The sequence below is a fragment of the Oncorhynchus keta genome, chromosome 2, assembly GCF_023373465.1.
Source record: "Oncorhynchus keta strain PuntledgeMale-10-30-2019 chromosome 2, Oket_V2, whole genome shotgun sequence".
Lineage (NCBI taxonomy): Eukaryota > Metazoa > Chordata > Actinopteri > Salmoniformes > Salmonidae > Oncorhynchus > Oncorhynchus keta.
The window spans coordinates 14,975,743-14,991,287 of NC_068422.1; the positions used below are offsets into that span (position 1 = coordinate 14,975,743).

The following is a 15,545-nucleotide window of genomic DNA, read 5'->3' on the forward strand; positions in this document are numbered from 1 at the left end:
CAAAGTTAACCATTTTCACTGTAGTGTCCAAAACATATTTCAAGTGGTCAGGCATTCCCTTGGCAGCAAAAGCCTCTCGGTGGATGCTGCAGTGTACACAAGTGGTGTCGGGAGCAACTGCTCGCATGCGCTGTCATGGCTTTTGCGCAATCAGTACAGATACCACCCCATCTTAACCACTAAAGTCCATTTGATGTCACAAAGCTGTCCAGTACTTAAAAAATATCCTCTCCTGTTGTCCTGGTTTCCAATGGTTTGCAGAAGAGGATGTCTTCCTTAATTGACCCCCCATAAACGTAACAGACAGGTGCCAGGTCCGCCACGTCTGTTGAGTCATCCAGCTGTTACGCATAGAATTCACTGGCATGTATGCGAAGCAGTAATTATTTCAAAACATCTCCTGTCATGTCACTGATCCGTTGTGAAAGTGTGTTTGATTAAGAAATTGTCTGTATAGTTTTTTGGACATTTTCCCCCAGCATTGTCCCAGCCATATCCGCGGCAGCAGGAAGAATTAAGTCCTGCACATTAATATGGGGCTTGCCTGTCCTAGCCACTCGGAAGCTCACCATGTAAGACGCTTCTAGCCCCTTCTTATTAATGGTATCCATTGCTTATATACATGTCTTACTACTCGAAAGTCGTCTTAATTCTCACTCAAAAATATCCTGTGGCTTATTTTTCAAATTGGCATGTTTAGTTTCTAAATGTCTGCGCAAAAGTGAAGGTTTCATTGAGTTGTGAGATAGTACTTTCACACATAAACACACTGTGGTTGAGGAAAGGCACTACTCCCAATGTAAGTGAACCACAAATCAATGTAGTTCATCATATTAGCGCCTCTTCGATGGTCCAACGTCCCTGTCTGTTGTTCGGTGCTTTCCCGGGTAAGGGGCCAGTAGCTCTTTGGCTGCATCAGATTCACAACTGTCAGTGTCCATACTAGCTGGGCTAACAACAAATGTAGAATTACTGATGCTAGCATTGGATGTGCTCGTGGAAGCAGAACAACTTGTGTCGTCGACAGGTGCAGGTGTCGTACTACTGGTAGTAGCAGTACTACCAGTAGAGCTGGTATGTGTCTCTATGGACACGGGCCTTACTGTTTTAAAACATTGAGTGATGCTCGAGCAAACGGAATGAGCAGCAGCTACGTTTGGCTACATACGGACCGTTAGTGGAATTCCCGCGAGAGAGTAACGGTTCATGTGATCGGATGTTCATTATTTGACTAGGCTACATGTATTTGACATTGTGTTGTTATTTCACGCAATACTAGATGGTTTTATTTTGGCAGTGTAACGAGGCTACTCAGGCAAGAAAAAAAATTACCCAAATGTATAGCCCCGAACAAAAATGTAAATGGACCGTTAGAAAATGTCAAGGTGAATCACATTTTTATTTGGCGTATCCCCGACGGCATTGGGCATAGTTTGGGAATACCTGCCCTTTAGGGTCGTTGGACCTCAAAAAGCACAAGAGAGGATTTACACCCCCCATCTCAGATTTTGCCAAAAAAGTTGTAGTTACAAACAGATAAGATTAGGATTCCTTAAACATTTTGTTCAATTATTTAATCTGAGAAATTAAACTAATTTATTGTGCCAAAATTGGCCATTTTAATTTATAGGATTCATATAATATTAAATAAATATTAGTACAGAACATCTGATTTGGACTATAATTCTTCCTAACAATAAAACATGAGGAATCCAGTAAAATTATCAAAAGCCACCCTCAATCCCACCCCAACAACCAGTATCAGTTCTCTATGTCTGACAAGCAGGACGGAGCTGCGGCATAGCATATTGCTTCTTCATTCTATGTGATGTGTCAGCCTACCCCGGGCCAAACCCTAACGACGGTGGGCCAATTGTATGTTGCCCTATGGAACTCCCAAATACGTCTGTTTGTGATACAGGCTGGAATCGAACCAGGGTCTGTAGTGACGCCTCTTGCGCTGAGCTGCAGTGCCTTAGACCCCTGCACAACTCGGGAGCCCCGCGTGGATCAAAAAATGATCTTCTCAACTTGGGTTAAAAATAAATAAATACTAAAATAAACAATAGCTTTTGCTCATGACAAAATAAATTGAGTGGTCAACAATTCAAGCCAGTCCTCCATTAAAGCAACGCAGTTAGTCATGGGTTGCTGAATTGACATGGAATACCTAAGGCAGCCGCGCACTAAACGAAACATTTGTTTTTTAAATTTTCCTGTGGAAAAGTGGTTTCAAGATCAAAAAGACATGTTACAACATCAGACCCCCCTTACCTCTGCTGAAAAAAATCTGAGCAGAAACACTGACCTCTGAATGGTTTACATAAAGACAAAATGATAACACTGCAGGGTCGATTTTGTTTGTTTTCATGAGTGTGTTTTCTACCCATGGACTGCAGCAAGAAATGCCACTAGAACAAAGTAGGCCTAGCCTGTCAATGAGGTTATGTTGTCTGAGGATCTCTCTCCCTCCCTCCCTCTCACTCACACATACTTACTCATTTTCACTCTCTCGATCTCTGTGTTAACCTCAGGTTATTGCTGAGATTTTTTTTGAGGGGGGTTGTCTTGCTCAACCAAGGCTCAACCTACTATTTGTCTCAGTCTCCCTCAATGCCCCTCTCCCCATGTCTGTCTGGGTGTGGCAGCATACAGCACAAGCTGAAAAGATTGCGCTGACAGACATTGCAGCTCTACTTCTAGCTCCTTATCAACCTTGCAGTATTTAATTTGTGTGTCCAAAACGCTTTACATACTGTTTTACTCATTTCATACGTACAGTTGAAATCAGAAGTTTACATACACTTAGGTTGAGCCAATAATTGCCAATAATTGTTTTTCAACCACTCCACAAATCTCGAGTTAACAAACGATAGTTTTGGCAAGTCGGTTAGGACATCTACTTTATGCATGACACAAGTAATTTTTCCCAAAATTGTTTACAGACAGATTATTCACTGTATCACAATTCCAGTGGGTCAGAAGTTTACATACACTAAGTTCACTGTGCCTTTAAAAACAGCTTAGACAATGTTATGGCTTTAGAAGCTTCTGATAGGCTAATTGACATTTCAGTCAATTGGAGGTGTACCTGTGGATGTATTTCAAGGCCTACCTTCAAACTCAGTGCCTCTTTGCTTGACATCATGGGAACATCAAAAGAAATCCCCCCCCCCCCTTAAAAGATTTAGATGCACTATTGTAAAGTGGCTGTTCCACTGGATGTCATAAGGTGAATGCACCAATTTGTAAGTCGCTCTGGATAAGAGCGTCTGCTAAATGACTTAAATGTAATGTAAATGTAAATCAGCCAAGACCTCAGAAAAAAAAACTGTAGACCTCCACAAGTCTGGTTCATCCTTGAGAGTAATTTCCAAACGCCTAAATGGTACCACGTTCATCTGAACAAACAATAGTACGCAAGTATAAACACCATGGGACGACGCTGCCGTCATACCTCTCAGGAAGGAGATGCATCTCTAGTCTCCTAGAGATGAACATATTTTGGTGCGAAAAGTGCGAATCAATCCCAGAACAACAGCAAAGAACCTTGTGAAGATGCCGGAGTGAACGGGAACAAAAGTATTTTTATCCACAGTAAAACAAGTCCTATATCAACATAACCTGAAAGGCCGCGCAGCAAGGAAGAAGCCACTGCTCCAAAACCTCCATAAAAAAACAGACTACTGTTCGTAACTAAACATGGGGACAAAGACTGTACTTTTTGGAGAAATGTCCTCTGGTCTGATGAAACAAAAATAGAACTGTTTGGCCATAATGACCATTGTTATATTTGGAGGAAAAAGGGGGAGGCTGGCAAGCTGAAGAACACCATCCCACCCGTGAAGCACGGGGGTGGCAGCATCATGTTATGGGGGTGCTCTGCTGCAGGAGGGACTGGTGCACTTCACAAAATAGATGGCATCATGAAGAGGGGAAAATTATGTGGATATTTTTAAGCAACATCTCAAGACATCAGTCAGGAAGTTAAAGCTTAGTCGCAAATGGGTCTTCCAAATGGACAATAACCCCAAGCATACTTCCAAAGTTGTGGCAAAATGGCTTAAGGACAACAAAGTCAAGGTATTGAGGTGGCCATCACAAAGCCCTGTTCTCAATCCTACAGAATATTTATGGGCAGAACTGAAAAAGCTTGTGTGAGCAAGGAGGCCTACAAACCTGACTCAGTTACACCAGCTCTTGTCAGGAGAAATGGGCCAAAAATTCACCCAAGTTATTGTGAGAAGCTTGTGGAAGGCTACCCGAAACATTTGACCCAAGTTAAACAATTTAAAAGGAAATGCTACCAAATACTAATTGAGTGTATGTAAACGTCTGACCCACTGGCAATGTGATGAAAGAAATAAAAGCTGAAATAAATCATTCTCTCTACTATTATTCTGACATTTCACATTCTCAATATAAAGTGGTGATCCTAACTGACCTAAGACAGGGCATTTTTACTAGGATTAAATGTCAGGAATTGTGAAAAACTGAGTTTAAATGTCTTTGGCTAAGCTGTATGTAAACTTCCGATATCAACCGTATACAAGTCATGGTCAAAAGTTTTGAAAATGACAAAATATTAATTTTCACAAAGTGTGCTGCCTCAGTTTGTCAGAATTTGTGGAGTTTTGTTTGTCCACCCACCTCTTCAGGATTGACCACAAGTTCTCAATGGGATTAAGGTCTGGGGAGTTCTGGCCATGGACCCAAAATATCATTGTTTTGTTCCCCGAGCCACTTAGTTATCCCTTTTGTCTTATGGCAAGGTGCTCCATCATGCTGGAAAAGGCATTGTTATTCACCAAACTGTTCCTGGATGGTTGGGAGAAGTTGCACTCGGAGGATGTGTTGGTACAATTCTTTATTCATGGCTGTGTTCTTAGGCAAAATTGTGAGTGAGCCCACTCCCTTGGCTGAGAAGCAACCGCACACATGAATGGTCTCCGGATGCTTTACTGTTGGCATGACACAGGACTGATGGTAGCGCTCACCTTGTCTTCTCCGGACAAGCTTTTTCCGGATGCCCCTAACAATCGGAAAGGGGATTCATCAGAGACAATAACTCTACCCCAGTCCTCAGCAGTCCAATCCCTGTACCTTTTGCAAAATATCAGTCTGTCCCTGATGTTTACCTGGAGAGAAGTGGCTTCTTTGCTGCCCTTCTTGACACCAGGCCATCCTCCAAAAGTCTTCACATCACTGTGTGTGCAGATGCACTCACACCTGCCTGCTGCCATTCCTGAGCAAGCTCTGTCATGGTGGTGCCCCGATCCCGCAGCTGAACCAACTTTAGGAGACGGTCCTGGTGCTTGCTGGACTTTCTTGGGCACCCTGACGCCTTCTTCACTACAATTGAACCGCTCTCCTTGAACTTCTTGATGATCCGATAAATGGTTGATTTAGGTGAAATCTTACTGGCAGCAATATCCTTGCCTGTGAAGCCCTTTTTGTGCAAAGCAATGATGACTGCACGAGTTTCCTTGAAGGTAACCATGGCTGACAGAGGAAGAACAATGATTCCAAGCACCCCCCTCCTTTTGAAGCTTCTAGTCTGTTATTCGAACTCAATCAGCATGACAGAGTGATCTCCAGCCTTGTCCTCATCAACACTCACACCTGTGTTAACGAGAGAATCACTGGCATGATGTCAGCTGGTCCTTTTGCGGCAGGGCTGAAATGTAGTGGAAATGTTTTTGGGGGATTCAGTTAATTTACATGGCAAAGAGGGACTTTGCAATTAATTGCAATTCATCTGATCACTCTTCATAACATCCTGGAGTAGATGCAAATTGCCATCATACAAACTGAGGCAGCAGACTTTGTGAAAATGTATATTTGAGTCATTCTCAAATAGTCAATGGCACTCTGACATTGCTCGTCCTAATATTTATAGTGGAGCAAAAAAAGTATTTAGTCAGCCACCAATTGTGCAAGTTCTCCCACTTAAAAAGAGGCCTGTAATTTTCATCATAGGTACACTTCAACTATGACAGACTAAATGAGAAGAAAAAAAATCCAGAAAATCATATTGTAGGATTTTTAATGAATTTATTTGCAACTTATGGTGGAAAATAAGTATTTGTTCAATAAAAGTTTCTCAATACTTTGTTATATACCCTTTGTTGGCAATGACAGAGGTCAAAAGTTTTCTGTAAGTCTTCACAGGGTACACACTGTTGCTGGTATTTTGGCCCATTCCTCCATGCAGATCTCCTCTAGAGCAATGATGTTTTGGGACTGTTGCTGGGCAACACGGACTTTCAACTCCCTCCAAAGATTTTCTATGGGGTTGAGATCTAGAGACTGGCTAGGCCACTCCAGGACCTTGAAATGCTTCTTACAAAGCCACTCCGTTGCCCGGGCGGTGTGTTTGGGATCATTGTCATGCTGAAAGACCCAGCCACGTTTCATCTTCAATGCCCTTGCTGATGGAAGGAGGTTCACTCAAAATGTTACGATACATGGCCCATTTCATTCCTTCCTTTACACGGATCAGTCGTCCTGGTCCCTTTGCAGAAAAACAGCACCAAAGCATGATGTTTCCACCCCCATGCTTCACAGTAGGTATGGTGTTCTTTGGATGCAACTCAGCATTCTTTGTCCTCCAAACACGACAAGTTGAGTTTTTACCAAAAAGTTATATTTTGGTTTCATCTGACCATATGACATTCTCCCAATCTTCTTCTGGATCATCCAAATGCTCTCTAGCAAACTTCAGACGGGCCTGGACATGTACTGGCTTAAGCAGGGGGGACACGTCTGGCACTGCAGGATTTGAGTCCCTGGCGGCGTGGTGCGTTACTGATGGTAGGCTTTGTTACTTTGGTCCCAGCTCTCTGCAGGTCATTCACTAGGTCCCCCCGTGTGGTTCTGGGATTTTTGCTCACCGTTCTTGTGATCATTTTGACCCCACGGGGTGAGATCTTGCGTGGAGCCCCAGATCGAGGGAGATTATCAGTGATCTTGTATCTTGTATCTTGTCTTCCATTTCCTAATAATTGGCCCCACAGTTGATTTCTTCAAACCAAGCTGCTTACCTATTGCAAATTCAGTCTTCCCAGCCTGGTGCAGGTCTACAATTTTGTTTCTGGTGTCCTTTGACAGCTCTTTGGTCTTGGCCATAGTGGAGTTTGAGGTTGTGGACAGGTGTCTTTTATACTGATAACAAGTTCAAACAGGTGCCATTAATACAGGTAATGAGTGGAGGAAAGAAGAAGTTACAGGTCTGTGAGAGCCAGAAATCTTGCTTGTTTGTAGGTGACCAAATACTTATTTTCCACCATAATTTGCAAATAAATTCATAAAAAAATCCTACAATGTGATTTTCTGGATTTCTTTTCTCATTTTGTCTGTCATAGTTGAAGTGTACCTATGATGAAAAGTACAGGCCTCTCATCTTTTTTTTGCACAATTGGTGGCTGACTAAATACGTTTTAGCCCCACTGTATATATTTCTTCATTCCATTATTTTACTTTTAGATGTGTGAATTGTTAGATACTGCTGCACTGTTTGAACTGGGAATCAAATGTATTTATAAAGCTCTTTTTACATCAGCCGATGTCAAAAAGTGCTATACAGAAACCCTGCCTAAAACCCCAAACAGCAAGCAATGCAGATGTAGAAGCACTACACCTAAAAATGTGTATGTGACCAATAAAATTTGATTTGAGATGATTGTTGATGTGACCATAAGGAGCAGTTTCCTGGCACTGGCTCGGGAAAAACCACAACACTCACATGGCCAGAGAGGATTTCTGTCTTCTGAATGTTCCAGCAGCCTGAGGAAGTAGTCTCCAGTCAGACAACACACCCCAACCGAAAAACCTTTTCTGGTCAATCTCAACAGGGTTTCCACAGTGAAACACTCTGTTTCGTCCTTCAGACCTCACATCATGAGGCATTTCCACCCAATTTACCACAACAAAATGTAATGGACCTTTATTATGGTTTATTACAGCAAATGCTATTGCGGGTCTGATCGAATCATCCAATCTCCTATTGCGTAACTGTAGACCCCCCACCCCCACCAATGACCTCATCTCATCAGCGACTGCCTCACCCCGTGGTTCCCTCACTGAGCTAATTGAGGCTATCATGAATGAGATCTTTGACTAGCAGAAACAGCTTCAAAAAGTCAGTGAAACATGTCAACTTAGAGAGAATTACATTTAACCCTTTAGTGACATGTGGGAGAGAAAGACAGTCCATTGAAAGACTCATATTGTAGGCCACGTTTTCGAAGCATGGGGTGATGTCACAATGCAGTAGTAAAAAAGGCAAAAGGTCTCCTGCAGGGACAGGGGCTGGGATTAAAAATAAAAATATAGGACAAAACCCATCACGACAAGAGACACACCACTACATAAAGAGACCTAAAACAACAACACAGCATGGTATCAACACCACATGAGAACAACATGGCAGCAGTACAACATTGCCCAATAATGTTTGTACTCAGACAACTGCACGAAGGCAAGAAGGTAGAGACAACAATCATCACACAAAGCAGCGACAACTGTCAGTAAGAGTGTCCATGATTGAGTCTTTGAATGAAGAGATAACTGTCCAGTTTGAGTGTTTTTTGCAGCTCGTTCCAGTCGCTAGCTGCAGCGAACTGGAATTATTTGTAACTGTATTATTATTTGCCGATATATCGTATAGTTTTGACAATATCATCTTTGTGCTAGTTGGCTGTACCTGCACTGAAACTCCAGTATTTTTCCTTCATAGCTTGTTCTGCATCAATTTTTTAAATAGAGAGCCACATTTTTTTCAGCACTTTTATTTCCATGCGTGATCAAAACTCGTTTTCTTATGGCTCTCTCGTCTCTGCAGTAGACATATGGTGAGCAATATGTTTGGACCATAGAACTGCAATAGAATCACTGTATTGAATCTCAATGCATATAGAAAAGTGAGAATTGCAATACATATCACAGCAGCACCTAAGTGTCATGATAATATTGTTTCGTGAGGTCCCTGGCAATTCCCAGCCCTATGCAGAAGTAGAACCAGTGGAGGAAAAAGTAAAAGTATAGATACAGGAATTACTTTTTTTTTTGCAAGTTAGTCACCCAGTAAAATACTACTTGAGTAAAAGTCTAAAATTATTTGGCTTTAAAAATACTTAAGTATCAAAAGCAGAAGTAAAAGTAAATACATTTTTAAAATCCCTTATATTAAGTAAGCAAAGCAGACAGCACCATTTTCTTATTTTTTAAATTTACAGATAGGCAGGGGCACACTCAAACACTGACATTATTTACAAAAGATGCATATGTGTTTCTGGAGTCCGCCAGACTCAGATGTATGGAGAAAAAAAGTACAATATTGTCTATAGGAATGTAGTGAAGTAAAAGTAGTCCAAAATATAAATAGTAAAGTTAAGTGCAGATACCCAAAAATATACTTAAGTAGTACTTTAACATATTTTTACTTAAGTAATTCACACCACTGAGTGGTGTAAAAATAGGCTACGACGGTGTGTCACAAAGAAATACTTCACAATGTAAACTAAGAACTAAACATTTGGTGGATGATGTCATAATGCAGCAAAACACAATAAATGTCACAATGCAATGCATCACAATGCATCCACACTCAACATTCTTGAGTGTGGATGAGGTCATAGTGCAGCAGCAGAACTTGAATAATGTTACAATGCAAGATATGGTATGGAGTCACAATAGAACACATCACAATCAATTCATTAGGTGGCGTAATGTCATGTACAATGTACTATCAGAACATAGTCAAGTTTTGGAGGTGAACGCAATGTCACCATGTTGTTGATCACAATCCTTGACACCCAAACATCAATATCAGGTTTTCGTATTATACATCATCACAAAAAGATATGTGATCTCTGATGGTTGTTTTGGCATTGCCAGCATCTCTCCTGTATGAGGGTTATTGTTGAAACATGTAGTGCATTGTGCTAACATAATGACATTGGGAAGGGACGGTTCTCTGGCATTCCTCCAACTGCACGCCTACACTACTCTGTGCAGATCTGTGCTCATCACGTTCACAAAGTAACACAGCAGGCATGCCTCCCACCTGGCTGGAATGTGGGTTTTGCATCTTAGAAGTGCAAAACAGCTACTAATGAATAGGAACACTGACTGTTAGCAACCGTCATCTGTCACCAGTTTGTCTCAGGAGAAATGCACAGTGATGTATTATAGCTATATCTATAAGTTACATTCATCAATGGAAGGTAAATAGAGATCTAGCTAAACTCTGTTATGACAACAGGAAATTAGTGATGGGACTGGATGTTTAACAGGAAATGTGAGCTTACCTGTTCCTCTAAATACTTGAAAACAAATGAGAGGGTTTTTCCATTTCAGCACACAGTTGGGATGAGTGCTGAAGGAGAGGAAGGGAAAGAGAGTGTCTTTTTTATTTATTTATTTTATTTTTATTTAACCAGGTAGGGTAGTTGAGAACAAGTTCTCATTTACAATTGCGACCTGGCCAAGATAAAGCAAAGCAGTTCGACAGATACAACGACACAGAGTTACACATGGAGTAAAACAAACATACAGTCAATAATACAGTATAAACAAGTCTATATACAATGTGAGCAAATTAGGTGAGAAGGGAGGTAAAGGCAAAGGGTCTTTAGTCCAAGCACATTGCTACAGTTAAGAGGAAGGGAAAGAGAGGGTCTTTAGTCCAAGCACATTGCTACAGTTAGGCCTACTCTTCATCAATAATTTGTTCCATCCCCATCTTGATGCAGATCATCATTCATGACATGAATACAAACTATTATTACACGGACCTGGTCAGCTATCTAGCTATTTATGTATGTGTGTATGTAGATGTATGGTGCAACATGATGGCCTGATAACTTAGTTAAAACGTCGGTATCAAGGGCAATGTCTATGATTAGATAACCAAATCCACAGTTAGCTATTGCGCTAACCACGGATGTCACGACTGCTGTCATCGGCTCATATGGCAGCTCGCTAGCAAATAACGTAGCTAATGTTACACAATACCCTTTGACAACAATACAATAGCTAACGTTAGCTATCTAGCAAACTAGCTAGTTAGTTACGCAGTGGGAGCTCACCTGAATGGTCCAACGCAGAACTATTGAATAACGAAATCCAATACTTCCACAGCTGCAAACAGAAAATGGTTTTATGTGAATATATCGACAGTAAAGATAGCTAGACAAGTCCACCTCCCCCGCTCCAGACAGTTAGCTACAATAAATAGTTAGCTTAGCATCTGATGCTAGCAGCTACCTGTCAGTCTTGTCACGCGGTGGAGCCTGTGGCTTTCAACCAAATTGCAAGGTATCTTTCTCTATGTCGTGAATGTATTATTTAAATGAATGCGTGTTCTTGTTAGCTACTTATAATTTTAGTTATTAATGTTGTTAACGAGGTTACACGGCTTTGGCTTTAGTGGTGCACCACTTCGACTCACAAAGGAAACTTTGACCGGAAAACCCTCTTCTCAGCTAGAAATGCACATCCGTATTTCCTTATAGTTAGCAACAACTTGAAGTATCAAAGCTATATTACAACAAAAAAGTATCAAATATATACTCACATCTAACCACACGACTGGATGAGATGTTAACTGCTTGGGGAATAATATAGATTAATGTATGGCATACATGTATTTGCTTTCTGGCATTGTTTTTGCATGAAGAGAAGTTGAATTCATAGACATTAAACCCAGGGTTGGATCATGGCAATGAACTCTTTCTGTGTTGTGGGCTGGTGTAGTAAAATACATGTTCTGTGGCGCCACCTTCTGGGATATTTCTGATCTTTTTCCATTACTCTGGCCTGGCAGCCACGGGAGATCGAATCAATGATTGTCGAATACAACGATCCAAAGTTCACAGCTAAAACAATGGATGAGTGAACTGGTTTTCTGCGGTGCTCAAAACGACAGAAAACATGTTTTTAAAAACGTTAAAGATTCCGGCCCGTGCCTTGTTGCAGTGTGTAAACCGGGGTGTCATCTCACCAAAACATCGCGTGGGGCTTGGACGAGGACCCTCTCGACTCTACTATGAGATCGCTAAACCAGTCGACCCTTCCCTGTCCGGGGCATCCTCTGCCCGGACAGTGGACCTCCGTAGCGACACCGTGACCAAGCCTGGAGCGGCCATGCGTCAGGCCATGGCAGAGGCCGAGGTTGGGGACGATGTATTCGGGGAGGATCCAACAGTAAATGGTCAGAGAAATTAGATGATGTATGAGTTTTGGCAAGCATATGGAGTTGCTTAACTGATTTGTAGAAGGTGCTCATCATTATGACCTCATTATTTTATACTTATCTTTCACCGATCAAAGTTCTGGCCGATTTATAAAAGTATGTAAAACAGTGTAATAAGCATTTTGTAGTGAAGTGCATGGGGTGCACACACTGCATAATTCATTAGTGTGGTACTGTGATCTGATTGCACTGACTTGGACCTGTTTGTATTCTTTTATGATGCATCCTTTCCATTTTTATGAACCTGATTTAATTTGGCAAATTTGTGTGGGCATGTACAGAGCTCCAGAAGATGGCTGCAGAGGTGTTTGGGATGGAGGCAGCTCTCTATGTCCCATCTGGAACCATGGCAAACCTCATAGCAGGTGAGAGAAATAACTAGCTGTGTATGTGTGTGTGTGTGTGTGTGTGTGTGTGTGTGTGTGTGTGTGTGTGTGTGTGTGTGTGTGTGTGTGTGTGTGTGTGTGTGTGTGTGTGTGTGTGTGTGTGTGTGTGTGTGTGTGTCTGTGTCTGTGTGTGTGTTCAGTTGTGTTGGTGAGAGGAGACTGGATCTGCAATGGGTTTACAGCTGATCTTTCTACATGGCTGTGCGGAAGGTGGATCAACATAGTAGTAATTGTGTAATACTTTTTGGGTGTGTTTATGTGTTGTCCAGTAATGGTGCACTGCAGGGAGAGAGGAGACGAGATGATCGTTGGAGATCTGTCACACCTCCACATCTACGAGCAGGGAGGGAGTGCTCAGGTACAGTGAACACGCACAGATTACACACACAGCCACTGCACACATAAACTTAAAGTGCACACTAAAAACACGTGACTGTAATGTGTGTGTCAGCTGGCTGGTGTCCACTCCACCACGGTGACCAATCTACCTGACGGGACCTTTGATCTGGATCAGCTGGAGTCCAAGATTCGCCATGGTTACCCCGACGCCCACTACCCCCGCTCACGCCTGGTGTGTGTGGAGAACACACACAACATACAGGGAGGCCGCGTGCTGCCCCTACCCTTCCTGCAGGAGGTGTGTGTGTGTGTGTGTGTGTGTGTGTGTGTGTGTGTGTGTGTGTGTGTGTGTGTGTGTGTGTGTGTGTGTGTGTGTGTGTGTGTGTGTGTGTGTGTGTGTGTGTGTGTGTGTGCTCGAGAGTCTTGCAGAAAGGTATGGTGTTGTAACTCTGCTTTGTTGTGTGTCTCTCCCTCAGGTAAAGGCGCGAGCAGACAGATATGGTCTGGCTGTACACATGGACGGAGCAAGAATGATGAATGCAGCCATTGCCCAGAAAGTCGCCCCATCTACAATCCTACAAAACACACACACCGTCAGCGTCTGCCTGTCCAAGGTCAGAACACATATACACACACGCACACACCATCAGCTGGAATTATGTATTTGTGAGATAGACACTGTGTGTTACCTGCTATGTGTTACCTGCTGTGTGATCCTGCATATGATCCTGTGTGTTGCAGGGTCTGGGTGCTCCAGTGGGCACCATGCTGGCTGGCCCTCAGGACTTCATTTCCAGGGCGGTGCGTTGTCGTAAAGCCCTGGGCGGAGGGCTGCGCCAGGTGGGAATTCTGGCAGCTGCTGGCAAGCTGGCATTGGGGGACATGATCAACAGGCTGGAGGAAGACCACCGTCATGCCAGGACCTTCGCACAGGGTGGGCACACAAACACACAAATGTACACCTGCAAGACACACACGTGGACGTTTCTATTTCATCATATATTCTTGACCACTCTGTCACAACCTCTGTGTGTGTGTATGTGTGTAGCTCTGTTGGAGTGCGACCCTCCTCTCTACGAGGTCGACATGGCTGCTGTAGAAACCAACATCCTGCGGTTTCGTCTGCGGGACGCCTCGTTGACCCCAACAGAGTTCTGTGCTCTGATGGCTGCGGTGGGGGAAGGCGAGCAGGCCGCTATGGGGCAGGGGGTACGGGTACTTATGTTCCCCCACATTGGAGACTCTGTCAGGGCCGTCTGGCATCTGGGCATCTCACTGGAGGACACTCAGCTGGCCATCCAAAAGCTGCAGTTTGTGGCCAGGCAACACTCTCAGCAGAGGCTCAGGGCTCAATGAAGCCTTGCATAGATTTAACCCCAACATGGCGAGCTGCTGGTTGGGCCCCTGATCATTAATCTCTCATTTAGAGGGATTCACTTGAAGCACTTTGCGAAGAGTTGATTTTTAATTTTGATTATTTTATGAATAATATGTATATTAATCATAACAGCATTTCATGGATTTAAATACAAGTATTATACTTTATTTTGGGAATATGTTTCTTATACAGACGTATTTCTTAGAGGTAAGTCTTTCTAACTAAGAAACTAATAAATTATGGGATTGTCAACAAGCAGCTGCCCTCGAGTGTTCTCATTGAAATGTAATGACTATGAAACGCCATAAGATGTCAGTCACTACAGGTCCTTGTCATGGCTGTTCTTCCACGAAATGGGTGCGTCATGTACTACTATCACCAGTCTATGAAACAGTCCAGACACTTTTCACATATTTTGTAGTTGACTTGGATTAAAGCATACAACTCGTAACACATTGTTCGACCTGGTTGAGAAAGGAAAAACATAATTAAAATATTCTGGCAGCGGTGGGATTCGAACCCACGCCATCGAAATGACTGGAGCCTAAATCCAGCGCCTTAGACCACTCGGCCACGCTACCGTCATAATTTATCATGCAAACAAAAAAGAATTTGAATACAGCATGGTTATAAACAGACCATAATCATTGATTCAAAAGTAAGACAATAACCGAGAGTTTCTATTGGAGACGACCGAGACGTCGTGCGCTATCGGTGACAAATGCGTGTGTGAGGACTCTGTTGAAATGGTACTCACACTCCTTCCTGTTGGAGGGAGTAATAATGAACAGATTCCACTGCAGGGAGCTAGTGTGCACCGAGACCTCGCTAGCGGGTTGGGGGCAGTGTTCAGAGGCATGTGTTAGGAAGTGCTATTTCTTATGCAAATGACCAGCTTACTGCTATTACATTGCTATAACTGAGACAACGTATTTTCACAGTGAAACATGTTAGGTCCCATACAGGATAGCTTCCACACCCACACACACACAGCACACACACATACACACACTAACTGCCAAGGACACACAGATAAGACATACACCCACACATTGGGAGGAAGAGACACAGCCTTGACTTGCAGACACAAGCACACACACACAATCTCCTTCCTAGCCGAACATTGTGTGACTGAGAACAGCCCGACGAGACCCGGAGGAACGACGGACGGCTCAACAGGACCAAT

The 15,545-nt window shown here is 42.9% G+C and overlaps 2 protein-coding genes and 1 non-coding gene across 7 annotated transcripts in view; 1 reads left to right on the forward strand and 2 right to left on the reverse strand.

Annotated features, from left to right (window-relative positions):
* The window catches only part of LOC118397063 (myocardin-related transcription factor A-like), a 64,350-nt gene extending 52,623 nt beyond the window's left edge, over positions 1 to 11,727 (reverse strand). For 3 of the 5 annotated variants that reach the window (XM_035791517.2, XM_035791527.2, XM_035791484.2), the window contains exons 1-3: positions 11,579 to 11,727; positions 11,091 to 11,142; positions 10,311 to 10,378 (exon numbers count right to left, since the gene is read on the reverse strand). The gene's annotated coding sequence lies outside the window, so the exon portion shown is untranslated. The other 2 variants (XM_035791507.1, XM_035791490.1) reach the window with 2 other exon arrangements.
* A 108-nt stretch (positions 11,728 to 11,835) lies between these two features.
* Positions 11,836 to 14,614, forward strand: tha1 (threonine aldolase 1). Its single transcript, XM_052472835.1, has 7 exons — positions 11,836 to 12,214; positions 12,538 to 12,621; positions 12,912 to 13,000; positions 13,094 to 13,279; positions 13,458 to 13,595; positions 13,723 to 13,915; positions 14,030 to 14,614. Exons 1-7 carry the CDS (start codon positions 11,935 to 11,937, stop codon positions 14,335 to 14,337), a joined length of 1,278 nt encoding a protein of 425 aa, XP_052328795.1. The 5' UTR covers positions 11,836 to 11,934; the 3' UTR covers positions 14,338 to 14,614.
* Positions 14,615 to 14,858: 244 nt separating this feature from the next.
* trnal-uag (transfer RNA leucine (anticodon UAG)) lies at positions 14,859 to 14,940 on the reverse strand. The gene has a single exon. It is a non-coding gene; the product is annotated as a tRNA-Leu (tRNA).
* Between the last annotated feature and the right edge of the window lie 605 nt (positions 14,941 to 15,545).